General features: G+C 37.7%; 2 protein-coding genes across 2 annotated transcripts in view; one reads left to right on the top strand and one right to left on the bottom strand.

The window, feature by feature from the left end:
* Positions 1-12,558, top strand: part of LOC117340108 — an 85,286-nt gene extending 72,728 nt beyond the window's left edge. The window contains exons 23-26 of the mRNA XM_033901903.1: positions 579-776; positions 1,229-1,310; positions 3,633-3,716; positions 8,013-12,558. Coding sequence (XP_033757794.1) covers positions 579-776; positions 1,229-1,310; positions 3,633-3,716; positions 8,013-8,117 — 469 coding nt within the window. The 3' untranslated portion in view covers positions 8,118-12,558. The remainder of the gene's footprint in view (positions 1-578; positions 777-1,228; positions 1,311-3,632; positions 3,717-8,012) is intronic.
* An 8,235-nt stretch (positions 12,559-20,793) lies between these two features.
* The window catches only part of LOC117322928 (transmembrane channel-like protein 5), a 54,265-nt gene continuing 50,680 nt past the window's right edge, over positions 20,794-24,378 (bottom strand). Inside the window, exon 19 of the mRNA XM_033877899.1 lies at positions 20,794-21,452. Coding sequence (XP_033733790.1) covers positions 21,328-21,452 — 125 coding nt within the window. The 3' untranslated portion in view covers positions 20,794-21,327. The remainder of the gene's footprint in view (positions 21,453-24,378) is intronic.

The following is a 24,378-nucleotide window of genomic DNA, read 5'->3' as shown; positions in this document are numbered from 1 at the left end:
TCCAATCATATTGTACTATATACTATACATCCAATCATATTGTACTATAAACTATACATCCAATCATATTGTACATTTTGTACTATAAACTATACATCCAATCATATTGTACATTTTGTACTATAAACTATACGTCCAATCATATTGTACTATAAACTATACGTCCAATTATATTGTACTATAAACTATACATCCAATCATATTGTACTATAAACAATACGTCCAATCATATTGTACTATAAACTATACGTCCAATCATATTGTACTATAAACTATACATCCAATCATATTGTACTATAAACTATACATCCAATCATATTGTACTATAAACTATACGTCCAATCATATTGTACTATAAACTATACGTCCAATCATATTGTACTATAAACTTTACGTCCAATCATATTGTACTATAAACTATACGTCCAATCATATTGTACTATAAACTATACGTCCAATCATGTTGTACTATACACAATACGTCCAATTATATTGTACTATAAACTATACATCCAATCATATTGTATTATACACAATACATCCAATCAATTATTTCAATGCTGTACCAATAATTTCAGGGGTCATCTGGAGTGTGTCAAGTGGCTTATTGCCAACCGAGCACGCTTTGATATAGTAGACGACATGGATCGGACACCTCGAATGGTCGCTGAAGACTTTGGACATCGAGATGTTGCAGATTTCTTAAAGGCTTGTGAGAATGAAATGAATGATCCCAACAGTGGGTTTGCCCAGATGAGGGCGACAAGCAAGCTTGGGTGTGTATATCACAGTAGCTTTTCATGTAATTCCCAGTCCTATCCACACCTCATTTCATCATTGTCCTGTTACTAAAAATAGAACATTTGTGTCTGTGCGATAACTCAAGTTCCCTTGGGCTGATCAAACTCAAACATCATGCAGTTATTTCTTACTACAAGTGCTTGCATGGGATTGTTTTTTTACTGGTCCAAAGTTTGAAGGGCAGGGTTTCTGTTACTATAAAAAAGGAAATCTGTTTTCTTGCAATAACTCTTGTAATCACCCAACTTTCTGTGGAATTCTTGTAATGTTTAAAAAATGATAGTCTCTGAAGATTTCATCATATAATTTGACTATTATTTCTCTGATGAAAAAATGTATTTTCTGAAGATTTTATGGTATAATTTGACTATTATTTACTATGTATTTTCTGAAGATTTTATGGTATAATTTGACCTGTCCTTTTCAGCCCTGGCGGTCTTCAGACTATAGAGGAGGACTCAAACTCCTCCATCAGTCAGGAAGACAGGACATGGCAAGACGACAAAGATGTATGTACAGCTAGATATCTCATCACATTTCAGTCAAGGTCCCATCAAGGGGCCATGCCCATTTCTCCACATGGGCGCATCAGCCTCATTTATATAAATTAGGATTGCCCTTCCCCAATGATGTATCATACTAAATATGGTTATAATTAATTAAGGAAAATTTCCTGATTTTGGACCCCGCCCATCTGTCCCCAGGGGTCAGATCGGCTTCATTTACTGTATATAGAATATCCAGTATCAGATCTATACCACAGATATATTATGTATGTAAACTGTTATATAACTGTCAATGTCTGGTATGTATGTAAACTGTTATATAACTGTCAATGTCTGGTATCAGATCTATACCACAGATATATTATGTATGTAAACTGTTATATAACTGTCAATGTCCGGTATCAGATCGTTACCACAGATACATTATGTATGTAAACTGTTATATAACTGTCAATGTCTGGTAACAGATCTTTACCGCAGATATATTATGGATATAGATACATAGATAAGTTAGTTAAGAATAATATAGATATATAGATAAGATAGTTAAACAATGATATACATAGATAAGTTACTTAACAATAACATAGATACATAGATAAGAAAGTTAACAACATTCAACAATCTCTTACTGATTTCAATTGAAGGGTAGGTTTGATGATATTCAAATTTAAATTTAGGATTTCTCCAATAAGGAAGTGACCCAGAAACGACATATGTATGGATAGACTTGTGACACCTGTTAAGGTTACTCTCTGCTTGCTTCTTCTGCTTTCGCTTGTGTTGATAGGGATCAAGGTTAGCCAAGAGTAGACAGGTCCTAGGTGTGTCCTATGGTAGACAGGGACCTGGGTTTGTCCTAGTGTAGATAGGATCCTAGGTTTGTCCTAGTGTAGATAGGATCCTAGGTTTGTCCTAGTGTAGATAGGATCCTAGGTTTGTCCTAGTGTAGACAGGGACCTAGGTTTGTCCTAGTGTAGACAAGGTCTAGGTTTGTCCTAGTGTATACAGGGTCCTTGGTTTGTCCTAGTGTAGACAGGGACCTAGGTTTGTCCTAGTGTAGACAGGGACCTAGGTTTGTCCTAGTGTAGACAGGGACCTAGGTTTGTCCTAGTGTAGACAGGGTCCTAGGTTTGGCCTAGTGTATACAGGGTCCTTGGTTTGTCCTAGTGTAGACAGGGTCCTAGGTTTGTCCTAGTGTAGACATGGACCTAGGTTTGTCCTAGTGTAGACAGGGATCAAGATTAGCCAAGAGTAGACAGGTCTTAGGTTTGTCCTAGGGAGGACAGGGCCTAGGTTTGTCCTAGGGTAGACAGGGCCTAGGTTTGTCCTAGTGTAGACAAGGTCTAGGTTTGTCCTAGGGTAGACAAGGGTCCTAGGTTTGTCCTAGTGTAGACAGGGAACTAGGTTTGTCCTAGTGTAGACAGGGATCAAGGTTAGCCAAGAGTAGACAGGTCCTAGGTTTGTCCTAGTGTAGACAGGGATCAAGGTTAGCCAAGAGTAGACAGGTCCTAGGTTTGTCCTAGTGTAGACAGGGATCAAGGTTAGCCAAGAGTAGACAGGTCCTAGGTTTGTCCTAGTGTAGACAGGGATCAAGGTTAGCCAAGAGTAGACAGGTCCTAGGTTTGTCCTAGGGTAGACAAGGTCTAGGTTTGTCCTAGGGTAGACAAGGTCTAGGTTTGTCCTAGTGTAGACAAGGTCTAGGTTTGTCCTAGTGTAGACAGGGACCTAGGTTTGTCCTAGTGTATACAGGGTCCTAGGTTTGTCCTAGTGTAGACAAGGTCTAGGTTTGTCCTAGGGTAGACAAGGGTCTAGGTTTGTCCTAGTGTAGACAAGGTCTAGGTTTGTCCTAGTGTAGACAGGGACCTAGGTTTGTCCTAGTGTATACAGGGTCCTAGGTTTGTCCTAGTGTAGACAAGGTCTAGGTTTGTCCTAGGGTAGACAAGGGTCCTAGGTTTGTCCTAGGGTAAACAGGGGTCTAGGTTAATAGTCATCGTCAGCAATACTAATACTTTACAAATTGCTCTATCTTTGATACTTCAGAAATGTTTTACATCTGTTCTCCTGGCTACAATTTTGAAGCATTGTTTGGTTCTCTGCTGCTGGTTGACTCACTTGTATGCTTGATTGTGTTATGTACTTGGTTTACCAATGTGGAACATTTTTTTCATATTTTCCAAGCAATTCAAGTTTTCATTGCATTTATTTAATGAAACTTTTTGGTAGTTTCCACATTTATAAAACAGTACAGGCCTGGCTAGACCAAGTACATATATATACAGTGTGTGGCTTTACTGCTATGACTGCAAGTTTATTGTTTTACAGAATAACTCGGACAAAGCTGGTGTTGGCAGTGATGGTGGGTCCCAACGAGAGAAATCAGCACGCACTATTCACAAAGAAAAGGAGGTCCGTTCACACCTCACATTGTACACGCCCTTTCTCTATACATACAGTGATCCTACTTATAAACAATTATATATAGTAGGGGCTGGGGATAAACAATTATATATAGTAGGGGCTGGGGATAAACAGTTATATATAGTAGAGGCTGGGGATATACAATTATATATAGTAAGGGCTGTGGATAAAAAAATATATATAGTAGAGGCTGGGGATATACAATTATATATAGTAGGGGCTGTGGATAAACAGTTATATATAGTAGAGGCTGGGGATAAACAATTATATATAGTAGGGGCTGTGGATATACAATTATATATAGTAGGGGCTGGGGATATACAATTATATATAGTAGGGGCTGGGGATAAACAATTATATATAGTAGGGGCTGTGGATAAAAAAATATATATAGTAGAGGCTGGGGATATACAATTATATATAGTAGGGGCTGGGGATATACAATTATATATAGTAGGGGCTGGGGATAAACAATTATATATAGTAGGGGCTGGGGATAAACAATTATATATAGTAGGGGCTGGGGATAAACAATTATATATAGTAGGGGCTGGGGATATACAATTATATATAGTAGGGGCTGGGGATAAACAATTATATATAGTAGGGGCTGTGGATAAAAAAATATATATAGTAGAGGCTGGGGATATACAATTATATATAGTAGGGGCTGGGGATATACAATTATATAAAGTAGGGGCTGGGGATATACAATTATATATAGTAGGGGCTGGGGATATACAATTATATATAGTAGGGGCTGGGGATAAACAGTTATATATAGTAGGGGCTGGGGATAAACAGTTTTATATAGTAGGGGCTGGGGATATACAATTATATATAGTAGGGGCTGTAGCTATACAATTATATATAGTAGGGGCTGTAGCTATACAATTATATATAGTAGGGGCTGTAGCTATACAATTATATATAGTAGGGGCTGGGGATATACAATTATATAAAGTAGGGGCTGGGGATATACAATTATATAAAGTAGGGGCTGGGGATATACAATTATATATAGTAGGGGCTGGGGATATACAATTATATATAGTAGGGGCTGGGGATATACAATTATATATAGTAGAGGCTGGGGATAAACAGTTTTATATAGTAGGGGCTGGGGCTATACAATTATATATAGTAGGGGCTGGGGATAAACAATTATATATAGTAGGGGCTGGGGATAAACAATTATATATAGTAGGGGCTGGGGATATACAATTATATATAGTAGGGCTGGGGATAAACAATTATATATAGTAGGGGCTGGGGATATACAATTATATATAGTAGGGGCTGGGGATAAACAATTATATATAGTAGGGGTTGGGATATACAATTATATATAGTAGGGGCTGGGGATAAACAGTTATATATAGTAGAGGTTATTGATAAACAATTTTCTACACAATAAACTGTGTTATTCCACACTCAAACCATTGTATAAATGTGTCGACTGTTGGATATATATATGTTATATGGAATATGACCTTCCGGTCTTTTGATTCTATAATTACTGTTCATTTTCTTTGTGGGACACAGTCCTTCTTTCAGATTTTAACATTTCTTTCCAAATAACCCAGTTTTAATTGACTTGTTATGAGAGATTCAGGTGAGAATTGCATGAGAATGGTCTCTCTATCTATATCTGTACACCCCAGACAGGTATTCTGTACACCCCAGACAGTCACCTCTATACACCCCAGACAGGTATTCTGTACACCCCAGACAGTCACCTCAATACACCCCAGACAGTCACCACAATACACCCCATACAGTCACCTCAATACACCCCAGACAGTCACCTCAATACACCCCAGACAGTCACCTCTATACACCCCAGACAGTCACCTCTATACACCCCAGACAGTCACCTCTATACACCCCAGACAGTCACCTCTATACACCCCAGACAGTCACCTCTATACACCCCAGACAGTCACCTCTATACACCCCAGACAGTCACCTCTATACACCCCAGACAGTCACCTCTATACACCCCAGACAGTCACCTCTGTACACCCCAGACAGTCACCTCTATACACCCCAGACAGTCACCTCTATACACCCCAGACAGTCACCTCTATACACCCCAGACAGTCACCTCTATACACCCGAGACAGTCACCTCTATACACCCCAGACAGTCACCTCTATACACCCCAGACAGTCACCTCTATACACCCCAGACAGTCACCTCTATACACCCCAGACAGTCACCTCAATACACCCCAGACAGTCACCTCAATACACTCCAGACAGTCACCTCAATACACTCCAGACAGTCACCTCAATACACCTCAGACAGTCACCTCTATACACCCCAGACAGTCACCTCTATACACCCCAGACAGTCACCTCAATACACCCCAGACAGTCACCTCTATACACCCCAGACAGTCACCTCAATACACCCCAGACAGTCACCTCTATACACCCCAGACAGTCACCTCTATACACCCCAGACAGTCACCTCTATACACCCCAGACAGTCACCTCTATACACCCCAGACATTCACCTCAGTACACCCCAGACAGTCACCTCTATACACCCCAGACAGTCACCCACCTCTGTACACCCCAGACAGTCACCTCTATACACCCCAGACAGTCACCTCAATACACCCCGGACACCCCCCCCCCCCCCCCCCCCCCCCCCTTAACTGTAAAATCCTGTATCTAACCCTTGCATTCCTCCACTTCTGTCAATATCCGATACATATTCTGTCTGTATCACTGATTTTCTGATTAACACAAAACAATATACACATGCAGAACTCTTCAATACTGTGCACTATAAATAGAACTCCAGGTCTTCTTATCCTTTCTGTTTTCACTACCTGTGACCATACCTATACTTACATGTATACCTACACTGTGCTTACCTGTAAATAAGAAGATACTGTGGCTGTGTTTGAGCTGGAGCTACCAGACTTCCAATGGCTTAGTACTTAATGCCAATACTTACCTTGGCATGCATATCACTGCTTGATGCCGTGTTTGGTTTCCAATTATCTACTATCTACTATAAAAGAGTTATAAAGTGATCAGTTTGTTATATAGAAATGATTATGAACACAGTAATTTTGATATGCTGATAACATTATTTGATTACTGTGTTGTGTGGATCAGGCCGAGTTCAGCTACAAAATGTCTCTGTTCAAATTTTAATCTCGACTGGAAATAATTTAATTTGTATTTTATGGAGATATTGTATTAAACAGAATTGTATCGCTTTGAAACATTGGACTTTTCCTGGTAAAAACACTTATGTTGATTTAAAAACTCATATTATTAATGTTCAGTTCAACAGTAATGTTGAAGGTTTAAGAAATCAGTCAAATATGCTTTGTGTATTTACAACTTTAGAAGTAACTTAATACAGCCTATTACCATAATTTGTGGTGTATTTCTGACAAGATCTTAAAAAATTGTATAAGGCTACAGGTGATATGGTACACAATCTACAGATTGATATATCAATATTATATGGTGATATGGTACACAATCTACAGATTAATAGATCAATATTATATGGTGATATGGTACACAATCTACAGATTAGTATATCAATATTATATGGTGATATGGTACACAATCTACAGATTAGTATATCAATATTATATGGTGATATGGTACACAATCTACAGATTAATAGATCAATATTATATGGTGATATGGTACACAATCTACAGATTAGTATATCAATATTATATGGTGATATGGTACACAATCTACAGATTGGTATATCAATATTATATGGTGATATGGTACACAATCTACAGATTGGTATATCAATGTCATATGGTGATATGGTACACAATCTACAGATTGATATATCAATATTATATGGTGATATGGTACACAATCTACAGATTAGTATATCAATATTATATGGTGATATGGTACACAATCTACAGATTGGTATATCAATATTATATGGTGATATGGTACACAATCTACAGATTAGTATATCAATATTATATGGTGATATGGTACACAATCTACAGATTGGTATATCAATATTATATGGTGATATGGTACACAATCTACAGATTGGTATATCAATATTATATGGTGATATGGTACACAATCTACAGATTGGTATATAAATATTATATGGTGATATGGTACACAATCTACATATTAATAGATCAATATTATATGGTGATATGGTACACAATCTACAGATTAGTATATCAATGTCATATGCTACTATAACCTAATTATAAAGTAATTGTTTGTTTACTTTTTTTGTAACTTTTTTTTTTTTTTTTATTAGACGAAGAAAAAAATCTACGAAGAGCAGCATCAAAAAATGGAAGAAACAGGAGATTCCTTCTTAGATAGCATTCGTCATGAATTTGATACAAGACCGGAGCCATGATATGATACATTTAGATGTAATGGTCACTTTCTTGACATGTGTTAGAAAACTGCAGGTGCTGCATTTTGATACTGAACTTTGAACTTTGATCCGTCCTCAATGATTGGTCAGCATGTACACATAGTGGTCCTGAAGTGAACATTGTGACCTATTTATTTTTAGTAGTTTTAAAGATTTTACTATTTTTCTACTGTTAATCAAGGACATACCGGTATTGGTATTAATGTCTTCATTATAAACCATGCTTACAATTGTATTTGCTTGTTACTGACTCATCTATAGGGAAATTCTATTTGATCAATAACAGTCTGTGTTATCAATTACTCAATCAGAGATTCAGTGGCTAGAGACAAACTAGACTACTGTGTGACTAGAGACTACCTAGACCACTCTGTAGCTAGAGACTACCTAGACTACTCTGTAGCTAGAGACTACCTAGACTACTCTGTAGCTAGAGACTACCTAGACTACTGTGTGACTAGAGACTACCTAGACTACTCTGTAGCTAGAGACTACCTAGACCACTCTGTAGCTAGAGACTACCTAGACCACTCTGTGGCTAGAGACTACCTAGACTACTCTGTAACTAGAGACTACCTAGACTACTCTGTAGCTAGAGACTACCTAGACTACTCTGTAGCTAGAGACTACCTAGACCACTCTGTGGCTAGAGACTACCTAGACTACTCTGTAGCTAGAGACTACCTAGACTACTCTGTAGCTAGAGACTACCTAGACTACTTTGTGACTAGAGACTACCTAGACCACTCTGTGACTAGAGACTACCTAGACTACTGTGTAGCTAGAGACTACCTAGACTACTCTGTGGCTAGAGACTACCTAGACTACTCTGTAACTAGAGACTACCTAGACTACTCTGTAGCTAGAGACTACCTAGACTACTCTGTGGCTAGAGACTACCTAGACTACTCTGTGACTAGAGACTACCTAGACTACTCTGTAGCTAGAGACTACCTAGACTACTCTGTGGCTAGAGACTACCTAGACTACTCTGTGACTAGAGACTACCTAGACTACTCTGTAGCTAGAGACTACCTAGACTACTCTGTGGCTAGAGACTACCTAGACTACTATGTAGCTAGAGACTACCAAGACTAGAGACTACCTAGACTACTCTGTAGCTAGAGACTACCTAGACTACTCTGTAGCTAGAGACTACCTAGACCACTCTGGCTAGAGACTACCTAGACTACTCTGTGGCTAGAGACTACCTAGACTACTCTGTAACTAGAGACTACCTAGACCACTCTGGCTAGAGACTACCTAGACTACTCTGAAAGTGATTTTGTTGGAAGAATGGTGATCTTTTGTCTACAGTAAATTAGATGTATGAGCTTTGTTTGTATTGTTATTATGTAATATTCATCCAGCAACTTTGATTTCTAGTATATCCTATATATATGTGAGACTGTGATATCTGCCTTTTACCTTAGTGGTATGTATACCTGTCTGATAATGACTGTTGTTGTGTCCCCGTGCGTGGTACACAGACATCTTTGTTTTTATGTTTTTGTGCCATATTAGATCTAATTACAGTGTAGGCAGAAATATTTTAGCGGTATAATATTGAGTGAGGATAAAGTGAACCTAGGAAGACACCCACCTTACCCCCATCCCCCTCGGGGCCTTTGGAGGCTAAATTGGGTCAATTATATCAATTTGACTGTATTTGGTATAAAGGACTTCTTAGAACAAAGCAATTTTTTTATATACAAACTAAATTAATTTGGATCCTTAATTGGGAAAGTGGTAATCATATAATTAAGATAGGAGTTTTTGTCATATTTGATGAAATATCCAGGCAAGGGATACAGGCCCTCTGGGCCTCTTGCTAGGTATATGCGATATAGAGCGAGGTATCAAGGCAAAAATCCATTGTTACAATAGGTGCAGGGTATTTTTTGTTATTTACTTTGTAGCATTTTTATGACACATTTTAAAACGTAATTATCGATTATTGTATTGTAATCTAGTGGCTTAATTTGTATTGTTATAAACTAATAATAGTTATGTTTGAGTGGTGTCGAGACAAGGTTACAGTGGGTAATATTACGGTAACTATGGTTACTGATTTATTGGTGTGTACATTTCACGTGTTCAGTTAGAACGACTAATCAATGCTGCCAACACTTGTCAGAGATGGTATCCAGCGTGTAACTCATTATATAGGCGTGCTCTATTTTATGTAGGTTTGTCATGTCATTATGTATGACATATATCATGTAGGCATGTCATATGACATTGTCATGCTTCCTGATTTGTCTTTTGCTTGAAAGAGTTATAAACTGTAATGATATTAATCTTGTTAATTTTAGCATTTCAACTTAATATCTATGTTGATGATGGCATTATAATATTTAGAAATTTACACAGACCGAAAGAATGATAATTTAGATTGTTTATCTTACCAAAATGTAGTGGGTTTTTTTATTAACCGAATTTGTATGTATACATACACCTGTGTTTGTTAAATTGGTAAAGTATTATTAACACTTAAAAATGCTCATGGAGTTCTCTTTGATATTCCTTATTACCCAGTATCCATATTTAAACACAATTGTATTGACATTTAAATTTTAAAGATTTATAGATTAATTTTGTCAATTTCAAATCTAATTGATGAGGTGATCTGTACACTGTTAAGATGTAGTGACGGAAGCCAGCCAATTTAGGCACTGTGTACTGGGTTTGATTATGGTATAAAATTCTTCATCATTTTGTGGAAAAACTACAGTTGTGTTTCCAGTATTGTTTAACTTCATTTTAACTGGTATTTAAGTATGACTTTTTAGGTGCTGTGAAACAAATACATTCGGAACTCTCGAGGGAATCAAAATGTTACTTATTTCATTGATAAATCCCGATGAGTTCAGGATGGGACCGGAAATAATTTTTCCCAAAAAATGCTAACAACACACTAGACAATCTTTTCTCCTTCCATGAAGTATTTATTTGTGATTTAGTAATATGATTCACGCTTTTTAAAAATAGATTACAGAAGAACAGCTTAAATCGTACACAATGACCTGTTTTATCTCTGAGTAATCCGAACTAGTTTCTGTGCAAATATTATTACGACATCTTCCTGGTTAGTGGGAGGGGAGGTAACTTGTAAACACTCTCGTTGCTGCGACATTGGAAAGTCATCTCAAGCTCTTGAGTTGATAAAAATGGCCCTCGGCCGTCGAATAGTTTTTAATCGCGGATTTTTAACATATTCCGATAGCAATAAAGAGGTTGCACCTTTGAAATCAGTCGATTATGAAATGCTTACACAAAGTATATAATATGAACGTGCGATTCAACAAGTCACCGAAACAGATAAGGTAGGCCAATGTTCATTGAGAACAAATTAAATTTCCGAGACGAAAATTGCCAGATCTCTAATCAGGATACAGATAAGTTTTTACACGGAGAGACAGCAGTAAATTGAGTACAATTTAAGCAAAACAAAATAAACTGGAAGAGTAATTCACAGGAATCTTATATATAGGGAATCGCAATGTGTTTCTTTTAAGAAACATGACGGACATCACAGATTAATCATTCTAAGAATTAAACTCAATCAACATAGTATGCCAATTCAGGTGAGGATTAAAAACGTAATTCTTCACCATTCATCACAACTTTAACGCAACCACAGCCATTTTAAAGTAAGTAAAATTCCTTATAATGAGATAGGATAATCATCAGTAAAACATTCAGGAATGCACTTATTAGAAAACAATAAAAATGTCCTCTTATTATATGCCATTTTATATTTATATAATATTTGCTTTTCTCCCATATTTCAATCCCTCATGCACAACACCTATGAGTGGCTTTGACACTTTGATTGTTTACATTTATAGGAAATCTGCATGTGTGAAAGTGTCCAATACCGAAATAAATGATTTTGGTTTTGATAGAATCTAACATAGACATATATTAGAAAAATATTTTCAAAATACTGAAAACCATCACCCAAGAATCTGACTGTTTTTAAATCAGGTACTGAAGGAAATCTTCGTAAACTTACAATCGGTTATAACATGTTACTTTGTGTAAAATGTTTTCACGTTTATGAAGTAGTTCACACAACTTCATTAGAAATTTTTTTTTCAATTATAAAGATTAACAGGCCTCGTAATTATGCTTGGATTCAAATAACACATGCTACCAACCTTACATCATGCTTTTTGTTAGACTGTTAGAATTATTGATGTGATTTTCATGGATAATTTTTGTATAATTTGTCACCATTTTCCTGATGCATATAGAATGCCTGTATACTAGGTCTGTGTCGGCGTGTATGGGTATGTACGACTGTCCTGTAGTTATACACAGACATTAGTGACAGCTTAGGAGCTAAACACTGTCAGATTTTATGTGCTAGAGAGATACTTTAACTCTAGATATGAAATAAAATAATGCTATATCATACATTTGTTTGTGTTTTTTTTACCAGTACAAATTTTAATCTATCGTCATCAGCCATGTTTGTGTTGAGTGTACACCAATCAGACTTCACCTTCTACTTACTGTATCTCAAACGATACAAATCTCCTCACAATTCAACATTGAATCGACCTAAGTGACTTCACATTCATTTGGCTGAACACTGCACTCTAGCATTATCACAGGAACGGTCACAGGATGTACGTTTTCCGTGATACTTTTTGTGATGGGAATGAATCTTAATCATTAGGGCAGCTGACGGGGAACGGGAGGTCCGAGAACAGTATCAGATATCTGGCTACCTCCCAATGTAGGGACTTCATGGATGATTGGACAGTGACAGCCACAACACGTGTTCAGACTCGGTGACAGCCACAACACGTGTTCAGACTAAGTGACAGCCCTGGGAGATACTGTTGGATAGGAAAGAATGCAGTTCAAACCCAGGAAACTTCGTCATCAAAGGGGGCAAGGTAATGGTGAAAATCACAAAGATCAAAGGGAACCATAGTGAGCAACCTGCCGAAGTGTTTGGGAAATTGGTTTGATGAAAGATGGAACCATGGCAACAATATCAAGTGCATGCAGACCACCAGGGAAGTTCAAGATGGGCCTCTACCAATAAGGGGTTCCACCTTGAATGACATGGCCTCTCATATTTTATGATGTTACCACAAGTCTGCCAGTCTCTGTGTAGATGGCAAGGAGTATCTCCAAGTTTGACAAGTGTTGGCCTTTACAGCACATCATTAAAACTAACTCCCAATATCATCATTGTTAGAGAAGTTCAAGGTAGTCAAGCAAGAGAGGTGATGGCTGTGAGAGATTGTTGGGGTTAACGATTTGCTGGCATCATAATCAGAACGTGAAAGAAATGGTCTGAAAGCACTGTGGGTGAAACACATGTAGGACAAAGGGGATTTGGAATGGCAAAAGTGGAGCAATGGGGAACAACAGACAAACCTGGAAAGATGAAAACGGTCAAGGGTGATATCAGGAAAATGGAAGAAGAGATCAGGAAAACAAAAGTGGTGGACATGGGGGAGCATGGACTGGGTAGGAAACAACACAAGAATTCCACGGAAGTGGATGTGTCACCTGCACAGCAAGCTAGGATTTGAATTTTTTTTAAAAACGGCTTGGATATTCATTGTATTCCAAGTATAATTTGTATGATTTGCCGGATGGATTCCCATACAATGAATGAACTCATGTATGATGGTAATACCTATATGGTGCCTTTTTCAGAAAAAGGCAACACAAAAATTGGAAATATATAGATCCATCGGTTTTAAGTAAAAATAAAAACATTTTCAGGATCTGATTTTATTTCCCTTGGTGAACATTTATAAGCAGAAAAACAACAAATGCACAACATTTAATAAATTTGAGTAGTAATAATAAATTGATATCAAATGCAATCTTTGCACAAAACCCTGTGTGAATCAATTATTATTGCAGTGATTATTCCTAAACCCGTGTTATGAATATACAGGTGAACTGTGTATTCAGATTTCTCACCTGTTGCCAACTCATCTGATGACTAACATTTAACCCTAGTCCTAATTCTAAAGACGTTATGTACACACATCTATTGGAGTTGTGGATCTAAGAGGTTTTGTAGACATGATGAGTGAAGTCGTTGATAGCATTTATTGATTGCAAGAACATTTAACTACATTCATGTACAGAACTTCTTACCCCGAACATGTCATCATAGTGCTATCCATACTGGTTTGTGATGGCTGTAGCAAGACCTTTTCCCAAGCAAGCACTTTTGGTAAGGAAGCACTGTATGAAGTTTGAGTTTGATTGGCCAAAAGGAACTAAAGTTATTACACGGAAAACAATTTTCTATTAATAGTAACAGTGACTTTGACCTTTGACCCTGAAAAGCAATCCGAAGCAAGCACTTTTGGTAAGGAAGCACTGTATGAAGTTTGAGTTTGATTGGCCAAAAGGAACTAAAGTTATTACACGGAAAACAATTTTCTATTAATAGTAACAGTGACTTTGACCTTTGACCCTGAAAAGCAATCCGAAGCAAGCACTTTTGGTAAGGAAGCACTGTATGAAGTCTGAGTTTGATTGGCCAAAGGGAACTCAAGTTATTGCACGGAAACCAATTTTCTATTAATAGTAATAATGACCTTGACCTTTGACATTTGAACCTGAAAAGCAATCCCAAGCAAGCACAGTTTGAGCTTGATTTGCAAAAGGGAACTCAAGTTATTGCACGGAAACCATTGTGCGGACGCAGCCGACGGCGACATAGTAATATCTATATGCCACCTTTTCAAGGCGATACAAAAAAACCTCTAATACAGTGTGACATCTGACAACTTATAAAAACCTTGCCAGATACATTATGGAACATAACAATGCTTAATGGACGATACAGCTGGAGACACGACCTTCTTCCTGAGGGAGCTTACTGATGAATAATAGTCCTGAGGGAGCTTACTGATGAATTAGTAAAGGAAAGAATGAAGAAAAGGAAGTAAGCTAAGTGTCGGATATTCATCAAATGAAATGTTTTGTTGCTGAGTCTGTTCGGGATACTTATAACCTCATTAAGAGTTTTAGCCTGGTAAACCAGAAGACCTGCAGGGCTTAATCCCTAAAACTGTAACAACCTTGAACATTTGTGGTTGCAATATCAACAAGACTTGTCCAACAAACATAACTCCTACTTCTGGAAAACGAGACGAGTTCTTCTCTGGAGAGAATGCCAGAATGACAATGTGTGGTATGTCACCTTGTAGACGGTCAGTGTTGTATGTCACCTTGTAGACCATCAGTGTTGTATGTCACCTTGTAGACTGTCAGTGTAGTATGTCACCTTGTAGACCGTCAGTGTTGTATGTCACCTTGTAGACCGTCAGTGTTGTATGTCACCTTGTAGACCGTCAGTGTAGTATGTCACCTTGTAGACGGTCAGTGTAGTATGTCACCTTGTAGACCGTCAGTGTTGTATGTCACCTTGTAGACCATCAGTGTAGTATGTTACCTTGTAGACCGTCAGTGTAGTATGTCACCTTGTAGACCGTCAGTGTAGTATGTCACCTTGTAGACCGTCAGTGTAGTATGTCACCTTGTAGACCGTCAGTGTAGTATGTCACCTTGTAGACGGTCAGTGTTGTATGTCACCTTGTAGACGGTCAGTGTTGTATGTCACCTTGTAGACCATCAGTGTTGTATGTCACCTTGTAGACGGTCAGTGTTGTATGTCACCTTGTAGACCGTCAGTGTTGTATGTCACCTTGTAGACGGTCAGTGTTGTATGTCACCTTGTAGACGGTCAGTGTTGTATGTCACCTTGTAGACGGTCAGTGTTGTATGTCACCTTGTAGACCGTCAGTGTAGTATGTCACCTTGTAGACCGTCAGTGTAGTATGTCACCTTGTAGACCGGTCAGTGTTGTATGTCACCTTGTAGACGGTCAGTGTAGTATGTCACCTTGTAGACTGTCAGTGTTGTATGTCACCTTGTAGACTGTCAGTGTTGTATGTCACCTTGTAGACCGTCAGTGTTGTATGTCACCTTGTAGACCGTCAGTGTTGTATGTCACCTTGTAGACCGTCAGTGTTGTATGTCACCTTGTAGACCGTCAGTGTAGTATGTCACCTTGTAGACCGTCAGTGTTGTATGTCACCTTGTAGACCGTCAGTGTAGTATGTCACCTTGTAGACCGTCAGTGTTGTATGTCACCTTGTAGACCGTCAGTGTTGTATGTCACCTTGTAGACCGTCAGTGTTGTATGTCACCTTGTAGACCGTCAGTGTTGTATGTCACCTTGTAGACCGTCAGTGTTGTATGTCACCTTGTAGACCGTCAGTGTTGTATGTCACCTTGTAGACGGTCAGTGTTGTATGTCACCTTGTAGACCGTCAGTGTTGTATGTCACCTTGTAGACCGTCAGTGTTGTATGTCACCTTGTAGACCGTCAGTGTTGTATGTCACCTTGTAGACCGTCAGTGTTGTATGTCACCTTGTAGACGGTCAGTGTTGTATGTCACCTTGTAGACCGTCAGTGTTGTATGTCACCTTGTAGACGGTCAGTGTTGTATGTCACCTTGTTGACCGTCAGTGTAGTATGTCACCTTGTAGACGGTCAGTGTTGTATGTCACCTTGTAGACCATCAGTGTTGTATGTCACGTTGTAGACTGTCAGTGTTGTGTCTCACCTTGTAGACGGTCAGTATGTCACCTTGTAGACCGTCAGTGTTGTATGTCACCTTGTAGACTGTCAGTGTTGTATGTCACCTTGTAGACGGTCAGTGTTGTATGTCACGTTGTAGACCGTCAGTGTTGTATGTCACCTTGTAGACCGTCAGTGTTGTATGTCACCTTGTAGACGGTCAGTGTAGTATGTCACCTTGTAGACGGTCAGTGTTGTATGTCACCTTGTAGACGGTCAGTGTTGTATGTCACCTTGTAGACCATCAGTGTTGTATGTCACCTTGTAGACCATCAGTGTAGTATGTCACCTTGTAGACCATCAGTGTTGTATGTCACCTTGTAGACCGTCAGTGTTGTATGTCACCTTGTAGACCGTCAGTGTTGTATGTCACCTTGTAGACCGTCAGTGTTGTATGTCACCTTGTAGACCGTCAGTGTTGTATGTCACCTTGTAGACCGTAAGTGTAGTATGTCACCTTGTAGACTGTCATTGTTGTATGTCACCTTGTAGACGTCAGTGTTGTATGTCACCTTGTAGACCATCAGTGTTGTGTGTCAGTAATATTCCAAGTGGAGCCTAAATTGGAATTATTCCTATACATCTGGTGATAAAACAATGCAATAACTTTGATTTTAAATATATTTAATAATAAAATATTCATTTCAAAACTTAAAAATAATTATACAAAATAACATTATAATGTGACCTAGTGGTTAATAAGGCATTGAATACAATATGGAGGAACGGATTGACCTGGCAGGTGTCTGCAACAGATCTGTTGATGTAAAGGGTTTTATTAATTTAAACCTTCTCTATGAATGCACAAATTCCCTCAGGATCAACAAATGTAAACATTCGGGTTAATCTGACCATCCTGTTTGGGGATACACAGTTTTGGTTAATCTGACCATCCTGTTTGGGGATACACAATTCGGGTTAATCTGACCATCCTGTTTGGGGATACACAGTTTTCGTTAAATTGTTAACATAGTTTGATTTTCATCCATACAACAACAGTATCAGGTACCAAACTACTAAACTCAACACATTACTTACCGAAACCGTAAACAGAAAGTGTAATGAAACAAAATATTAAGATTGGATAAGATTCTCATACACAAAAATATCAGGATTTGTCATAGAATCACCTGATAATTTTATCGAAATATATTTTTGGAACCAGCTAGATTTACTTGTTGTATGTGTGAAATATTTTACAAAAAGAAAGTGTATGTCTTGAATAATTAGCAAAAAGTGTAAATAATCACACTGAGTGCGGGCTACTAAAAAAAAAACCCAAAAAGGGATTTAAAAGAATTTGTTTTATTTCCCCTATTGGGCCCAACCTCTCAGGCCACTCTTTATACAAAATTTACTCTTCATAAAGATGCTTCAGACCTTTGGTCAAAATCCATTCAATCACTCATGATAAATAATGAGTTTTACCTGACGGAAGATGGACACTGTGCCACAGCCTAAGATCATGGGTCCTTCAGACCAGGTGAGCTAAAAACCAACCACTTGTCAAGTGGATAGGCATAAAAAATGGAATGATCTTGGATAATTTTGTAAATGAGACACTTGCAGGTGAGTAATGGGACTGAATCATACAGATCACAGAAACAAATCTAAGAAACATATATTACTTATCTGTTACCTACAACAATGACGCCCACCAGACAGCCAAAGAAACATATAATACACAAAGATGTAGATCTGTAGCCATCAGAACAACAAACTGTGCTTTAACACTCCTAATCCTCCCAAATAAAATACAGAAAATATTCATTAATTACAGAGCCTATAATTGTCAAGACAAAAATTCTTAACGTACGAGGTATGATTGATATGTGAGCCTCGTATTGAGGGAGCTACTCAAGGATGTTCTTTTAAAGTCCTACTCTTCTCTGGCTATAAAGGGCCGTGTACATGTACCTAAGGACTGGTCTCGATTTGGTTAGTTTATATCGACATGGTAGCACTTCAAAGTAAACAAGACAAGCGTCTTTTAATATTTGCATAAAAATGGTTTAAGTATTTTCATAATGGTATGGTAGCAAAATTAGGGAAAGTTGCCCCTTAATATGCTACAGTGAAAAGGTGGGTGGTGGAATTTAAGCATGGCCGACAGAGCCTTGAGGATGACCCCTGTTTTGGAAGGCCCGTCAATGTTGCAACCCCAGAAATGGTCAATAAAGTTCATGATATTGTTTTGACTGACAGACGAGTCACAGAAAGATATACAGCCAGTAGAGTTGGGTACCAAGACTTCTGACAGTTGATCAGAAGCACACCAGGCACACATTATCACGTGCTAATCTTAACCTTTTGAGGAAGATCCTGCCAACTTTCTTCAGAGATTTGTCACTATGGATGAAACATGGGTCCATCATTTTACCCCAGAGGTGAAACAATGGAAGCACCCTGGCTCTCCCCCGCTAAAGAAGGTAAAGACTGTTCCATCAGCTGGGAAGGTTATGGCCTCGGTTTTCTGGGATGCAGATGGTATTCTGCTGATAGATTATCTCCAAAAGGGGCAACCAATCAATGGCACATACTATGCTTCACTTCTGAGGCAGTTAAAGGGAAAGTATTAAACTTAAGCACCGTGGAAAGCTCACTAAAGGTGTGTTATTTCATCAGGACAATGATCCTGTTCACAAGTCTGTCATTGCCATGGCTGCCATTCCAAAACTGAAAACAGCTGTTTCAGGCACCCACTATCAGTCATATGATGACGTTTACATGCAAGAAAAGGAGTTCTATAAAAGTGGCATTGAGGCCCCTAAACACCGCTGACAAAAGTGTATAGATACTGAAGGGGATTATGTTGAAAAATAATACAATATGTCTGTCAAAATTCAAATCCTTCAATATGAGGCTCACAACATATCAATCAGCCCTCGTAGTAATGATGTAACCTCGTATTATAGTATGTACAATTGTACAAACATGATATACATGCAGAGGTGTGACCTAAGAATTGTGACACACCAGAAAAGAGTTATCTCACACATAATCTTCACTGCATTAAATATCATTATCAGTAAAGACTGGTACTGTATTAAATATTATCAGTAAAACCGGGTGAATCATACATGAAGATTTACAGATTACCTTATATCTTATCTTAGATATTGCTCTAGGAATTTGTTTCAAAATCTGTTTTGCACCATGATATAAGATGTAAGGGATTTACATTAAATAAAGAAACAAAAAAGCACAGAACACAGATTTGAGAACAGTTGTTACAATACATGTACTGGGCACATCCTTTGGGTCACTCATATCTTCTACTGACACTTCAGACATCCAGATATGGATCACTGGACATCCAGATCTGGGTCACTGGACATCCAGATATGGATCACTGGACATCCAGATCTGGGTCACGGGACATCTAGATCTGGATCAATGGACATCTAGATCTGGGTCACTGGACATCCACATTCGGGTCACTGGACATCCCGGTCTGGGTCACTGGACATCCAGATCTGGGTCACTTGTATCTTCTACTGACACTTCGGATATCCAGATTATCAACTAAAGCAGTTCTTTCAAATTGTCCACTATATATCACAAAATTCTCACAGGAATTATATAATCTTTACAAATATAAAAGTAATGCATTAATTCATATACAATGTATTAACATAATTAAATCAATGGGTATTATCTCTAAATATAGATCTGTTTACTTATGTATGTATATAACTCTCCTTAAATAACAGATGAAAAGGTACAATCATTCAAATGAGATATGGCTCCAACTTAATATGTTAAAACTTCCTTCCACTGCATAGACTGTACTATAGGCACGGTTCATATAGAGAAATGGTATATCAATATCATTATATATTTCTGGTATTCTACTTACTACCTATAATTATATATCACAACTCAATACAGCTATTCTTCTCAGTATAATGATTTCATCTAAAGCAGTAGAATTCAGCTCTCTGAAACAACCACTGAGAGCCTGGTATGCACTGGTAAATGTACTGCTTTCTTTATTCATGATCATTGCAAAAAATCTTTGATTCTTAAGACATTTAATAGACATTCAATAAGACATGTTAGGTAAGATACAATGGTTGGTAAAACAATATTCAGATGTTGTATGTTTTGTCAGTTTGGTGGATAATTTGTTAAACAGCATACGTTTCAACACAATGTCACCTTATAAGACAATATTGTATCAGCACCTCTAGACTCTCCTGTCTTCGTACATCTCCTCAATTAACACAGGTTTACACTTCATCCTCTAAAAGAAAAGGATATTAGCAAGTTGCAGGACAGAAATGAAAGGTGTCTGTATCTTTACTATCAGTAGTGATATCTCTATGATAACTATCACAACAAAACATTCACTACTGAGGAAGGAGATTTGTCCATTAGAAGCGTCCATTCGTCCATTAGAAGCGTCCATTATAAGTGTCCATTAGAGGCGTCCATTAGAAGCGTCCATTCGTCCATTAGAAGCGTCCATTCGTCCATTAGAAGCGTCCATTAGAAGCATCCATTAGAAGCGTCAATTAGAAGCGTCCATTTGTCCATTAGAAGCGTCCATTAGAAGCGTGCGTTGAGGTTTTCGTTACTGTCCATGTGTCTGTTTCTTCGATTAAGGGCAGGTGATTGCTGGGGTGTGTTAGCGGCAACACTCTCTGCCATTTTTCGGGCAAATTTCCGTCCACCTACAGCAAAAATATGAATACAACAATCAGTGGTCTGCTAACTCAAATAAGTTAAAATATTTATAGGGATTATAAAATTGACAGGAAATAACCTGTAGAGGTGTTGAAAGTGTGATCGCTGTAGAAGTTATAAGTTAACAGCATACACTTAATTGGTCAACCAAATTGTATTCATATCAATTGTATACATTAATTGTACTACCATTTAGCAGAGACCTATATACTAAATATAGACCAGTTTATATATTTATAGTTGACTGGGGAATTCCCGCCTTTTCACACCTGGAATCCTACATCTTTCTTTTTATACCAGGAGTGTGTATTTTTGATTTTCAAAATCTATAATCTAATATAGGTCTCTGCATTTAGTAACAGTTCAATGCTTATATCTACATTCATAAAGAATTTTTTTTTTATTTACTGCAGCTTATGACACAATTAAATTTGCCGCTTACCATCATCAATTTCAAATACCAGAACAACCAGAATTTCCAGAAGGATTAATATAGTCCCTCGTGTCATTATTAGTACAAGCTCTTGAGAGCTTATGTTACCCATTGACATATTCGACATGATATAAAGCTTCTTGTATCTTGTATCAAATGGATTTTGCACAAATGTGTTTTCATTATATATATTTCATCTACATTTGCAGATATAGTAAAATTGTTAAAAATTTCATAAATCAAAGCCATTTTTCTATGCAATGATATGTGATTAGTTTTAGAAGTGATTTGACGTTGAACGGGCATTGCACTGAATAGACTCGATTCCTCGGAAACACTTTCGTTTCTATACACTCGACTGGGGATTTTTTTTTTGAAGAATTTCAGCTCTTAAATTCAAAATGAAAGTTGTCTTGACAGTAGGTGACATAAATGCTGGACTTTAAATGTTGCTGTGTCTTGCATTTCTCAAAATTCGGAAATGAACCCCTGTCCGTGTGACAATTAACATTAACAATTTTGTAATTATGTATAGATCAAGAATAGCGCTTTTTATAATTTTGTGTTGACTACATCTTTTATTATAAAACTTCACTGTCATAACTTGTGAAGGTGCTTTATTTTTTATGGTGGCTTATGTAAATAAATACTGGCAATTGATATATCACTTGGCCTAAACTAGTAAGGTAACTGGGGGCCATTGTTTTAACCTACAACACCTGGAGCTGTATTCCTACAGTGACCGAATCACTGTAAGTTGTAGTATACAGTCTCATGAATGCAATTTGGTTGTCTAATGACATATAGGCAAATGCAACACAGAATGTAAATATAATTGTGTCTTTACTCAAAACTTTGTATACTGATGTGCTATATTTAGGCAGTCTAATTTTGTACATATTGGCAAAAGCCCACCATAATGCTTGTTTAATGCTGACAATAGTTTTTACTACATGTATTTAGAAAGAGTTGTTGGTACAGAACAACAAGAAATTTTACAACATGTGCAGAGTATCCTTTTTATTTAGATAGATTCTTATGATAATTTGTCTAAATGAAGACATCATTGACATTAAACAACCATAAAGACTGAATGTTTTAAATCCTGATGTTGTAATGGTAAAAAGCTTCAGACAACAACAGTTATTGTGAAATCGAGTGGTGTAACATGGCAGGAGTTATCGTCTCTGTATGACGATATTGTCAGACAGAACAGCAACGACAGGAATATACGTTTGTATTGGTCTGAGGTCTAACCGATAACTATGGGCTAAAACATAGGAAATACAAGGATGGATAGTATTGCAACAGCAATACAAAGTTCCCTGCCTGAGCTAGGAATGCACCTATTTATTTCGCATTTTTATAACTACATGTTATATATGTAGTACTTTAGGAGTTGTCCGGACAAACTTCAACCAATGAGAAGCCGGTGGCCATTTTGAAAAATGGATTTTTGAAAAAAAAATGTGGGATACACAACTACATGTTATACTGATCATGTATACATTGTTTCTTTAAAATCAGAGTAGTACTTTAGGAGGAGTTGTCCGGACAAACCTCAACCAATGAGAAGCCGGTGGCCATTTTGAAAAATGGATTTTTGAAAAAAAAATGTGGGATACACAACTACATGTTATACTGATCATGTATACAATGTTTCTTTAAAATCAGAGTAGTACTTTATGAGGAGTTGTCCGGACAAACCTCAACCAATGAGAAGCCGGCGGCAATTTTGAAAAATGGATTTTTGAAAAACAAATGTGGGATGCACAACTACATGTTATACTGATCATGTATACCAAGTTTCGTTAAGATCAGAGTAGTACTTTAGAAGGAGTTGTCCGGACAACTGTTGCGTTTTTCAAACGGCAGGGGACTAATAAAGGCACAAGGCCTTCCGAAGGATAACTACCCGGAATCCTCGGAACCCTACATAAAATACAATGCTGTTTCACAACACAGTATCCACACTAACACAGGTTAATACACCAAACAATCATGTCAACAACACAGTATCCACACTAACACAGTATCCACACTAACACAGTATCCACACTAACACAGTATCCATACTAACACAGTATCCACACTAACACAGTATCCATACTAACACAGAATCCACACTAACACAGTATCCACACTAACACAGTATCCACACTAACACAGTATCCATACTAACACAGTATCCACACTAACACAGTATCCACACTAACACAGAATCCACACTAACACAGTATCCACACTAACACAGTATCCACACTAACACAGGTTAATACACCAAACAATCATGTCAACAACACAGTATCCACACTAACACAGAATCCACACTAACACAGTATCCACACTAACACAGTATCCACACTAACACAGAATCCACACTAACACAGAATCCACACTAACACAGAATCCACACTAACACAGTATCCACACTAACACAGTATCCACACTAACACAGTATCCACACTAACACAGTATCC

The sequence above is a fragment of the Pecten maximus genome, chromosome 1 (genome assembly GCF_902652985.1).
Source record: "Pecten maximus chromosome 1, xPecMax1.1, whole genome shotgun sequence".
NCBI lineage: Eukaryota > Metazoa > Mollusca > Bivalvia > Pectinida > Pectinidae > Pecten > Pecten maximus.
Note: the sequence above shows the minus strand (reverse complement) of the source record. Positions and strands in the feature narration are given on the sequence as shown.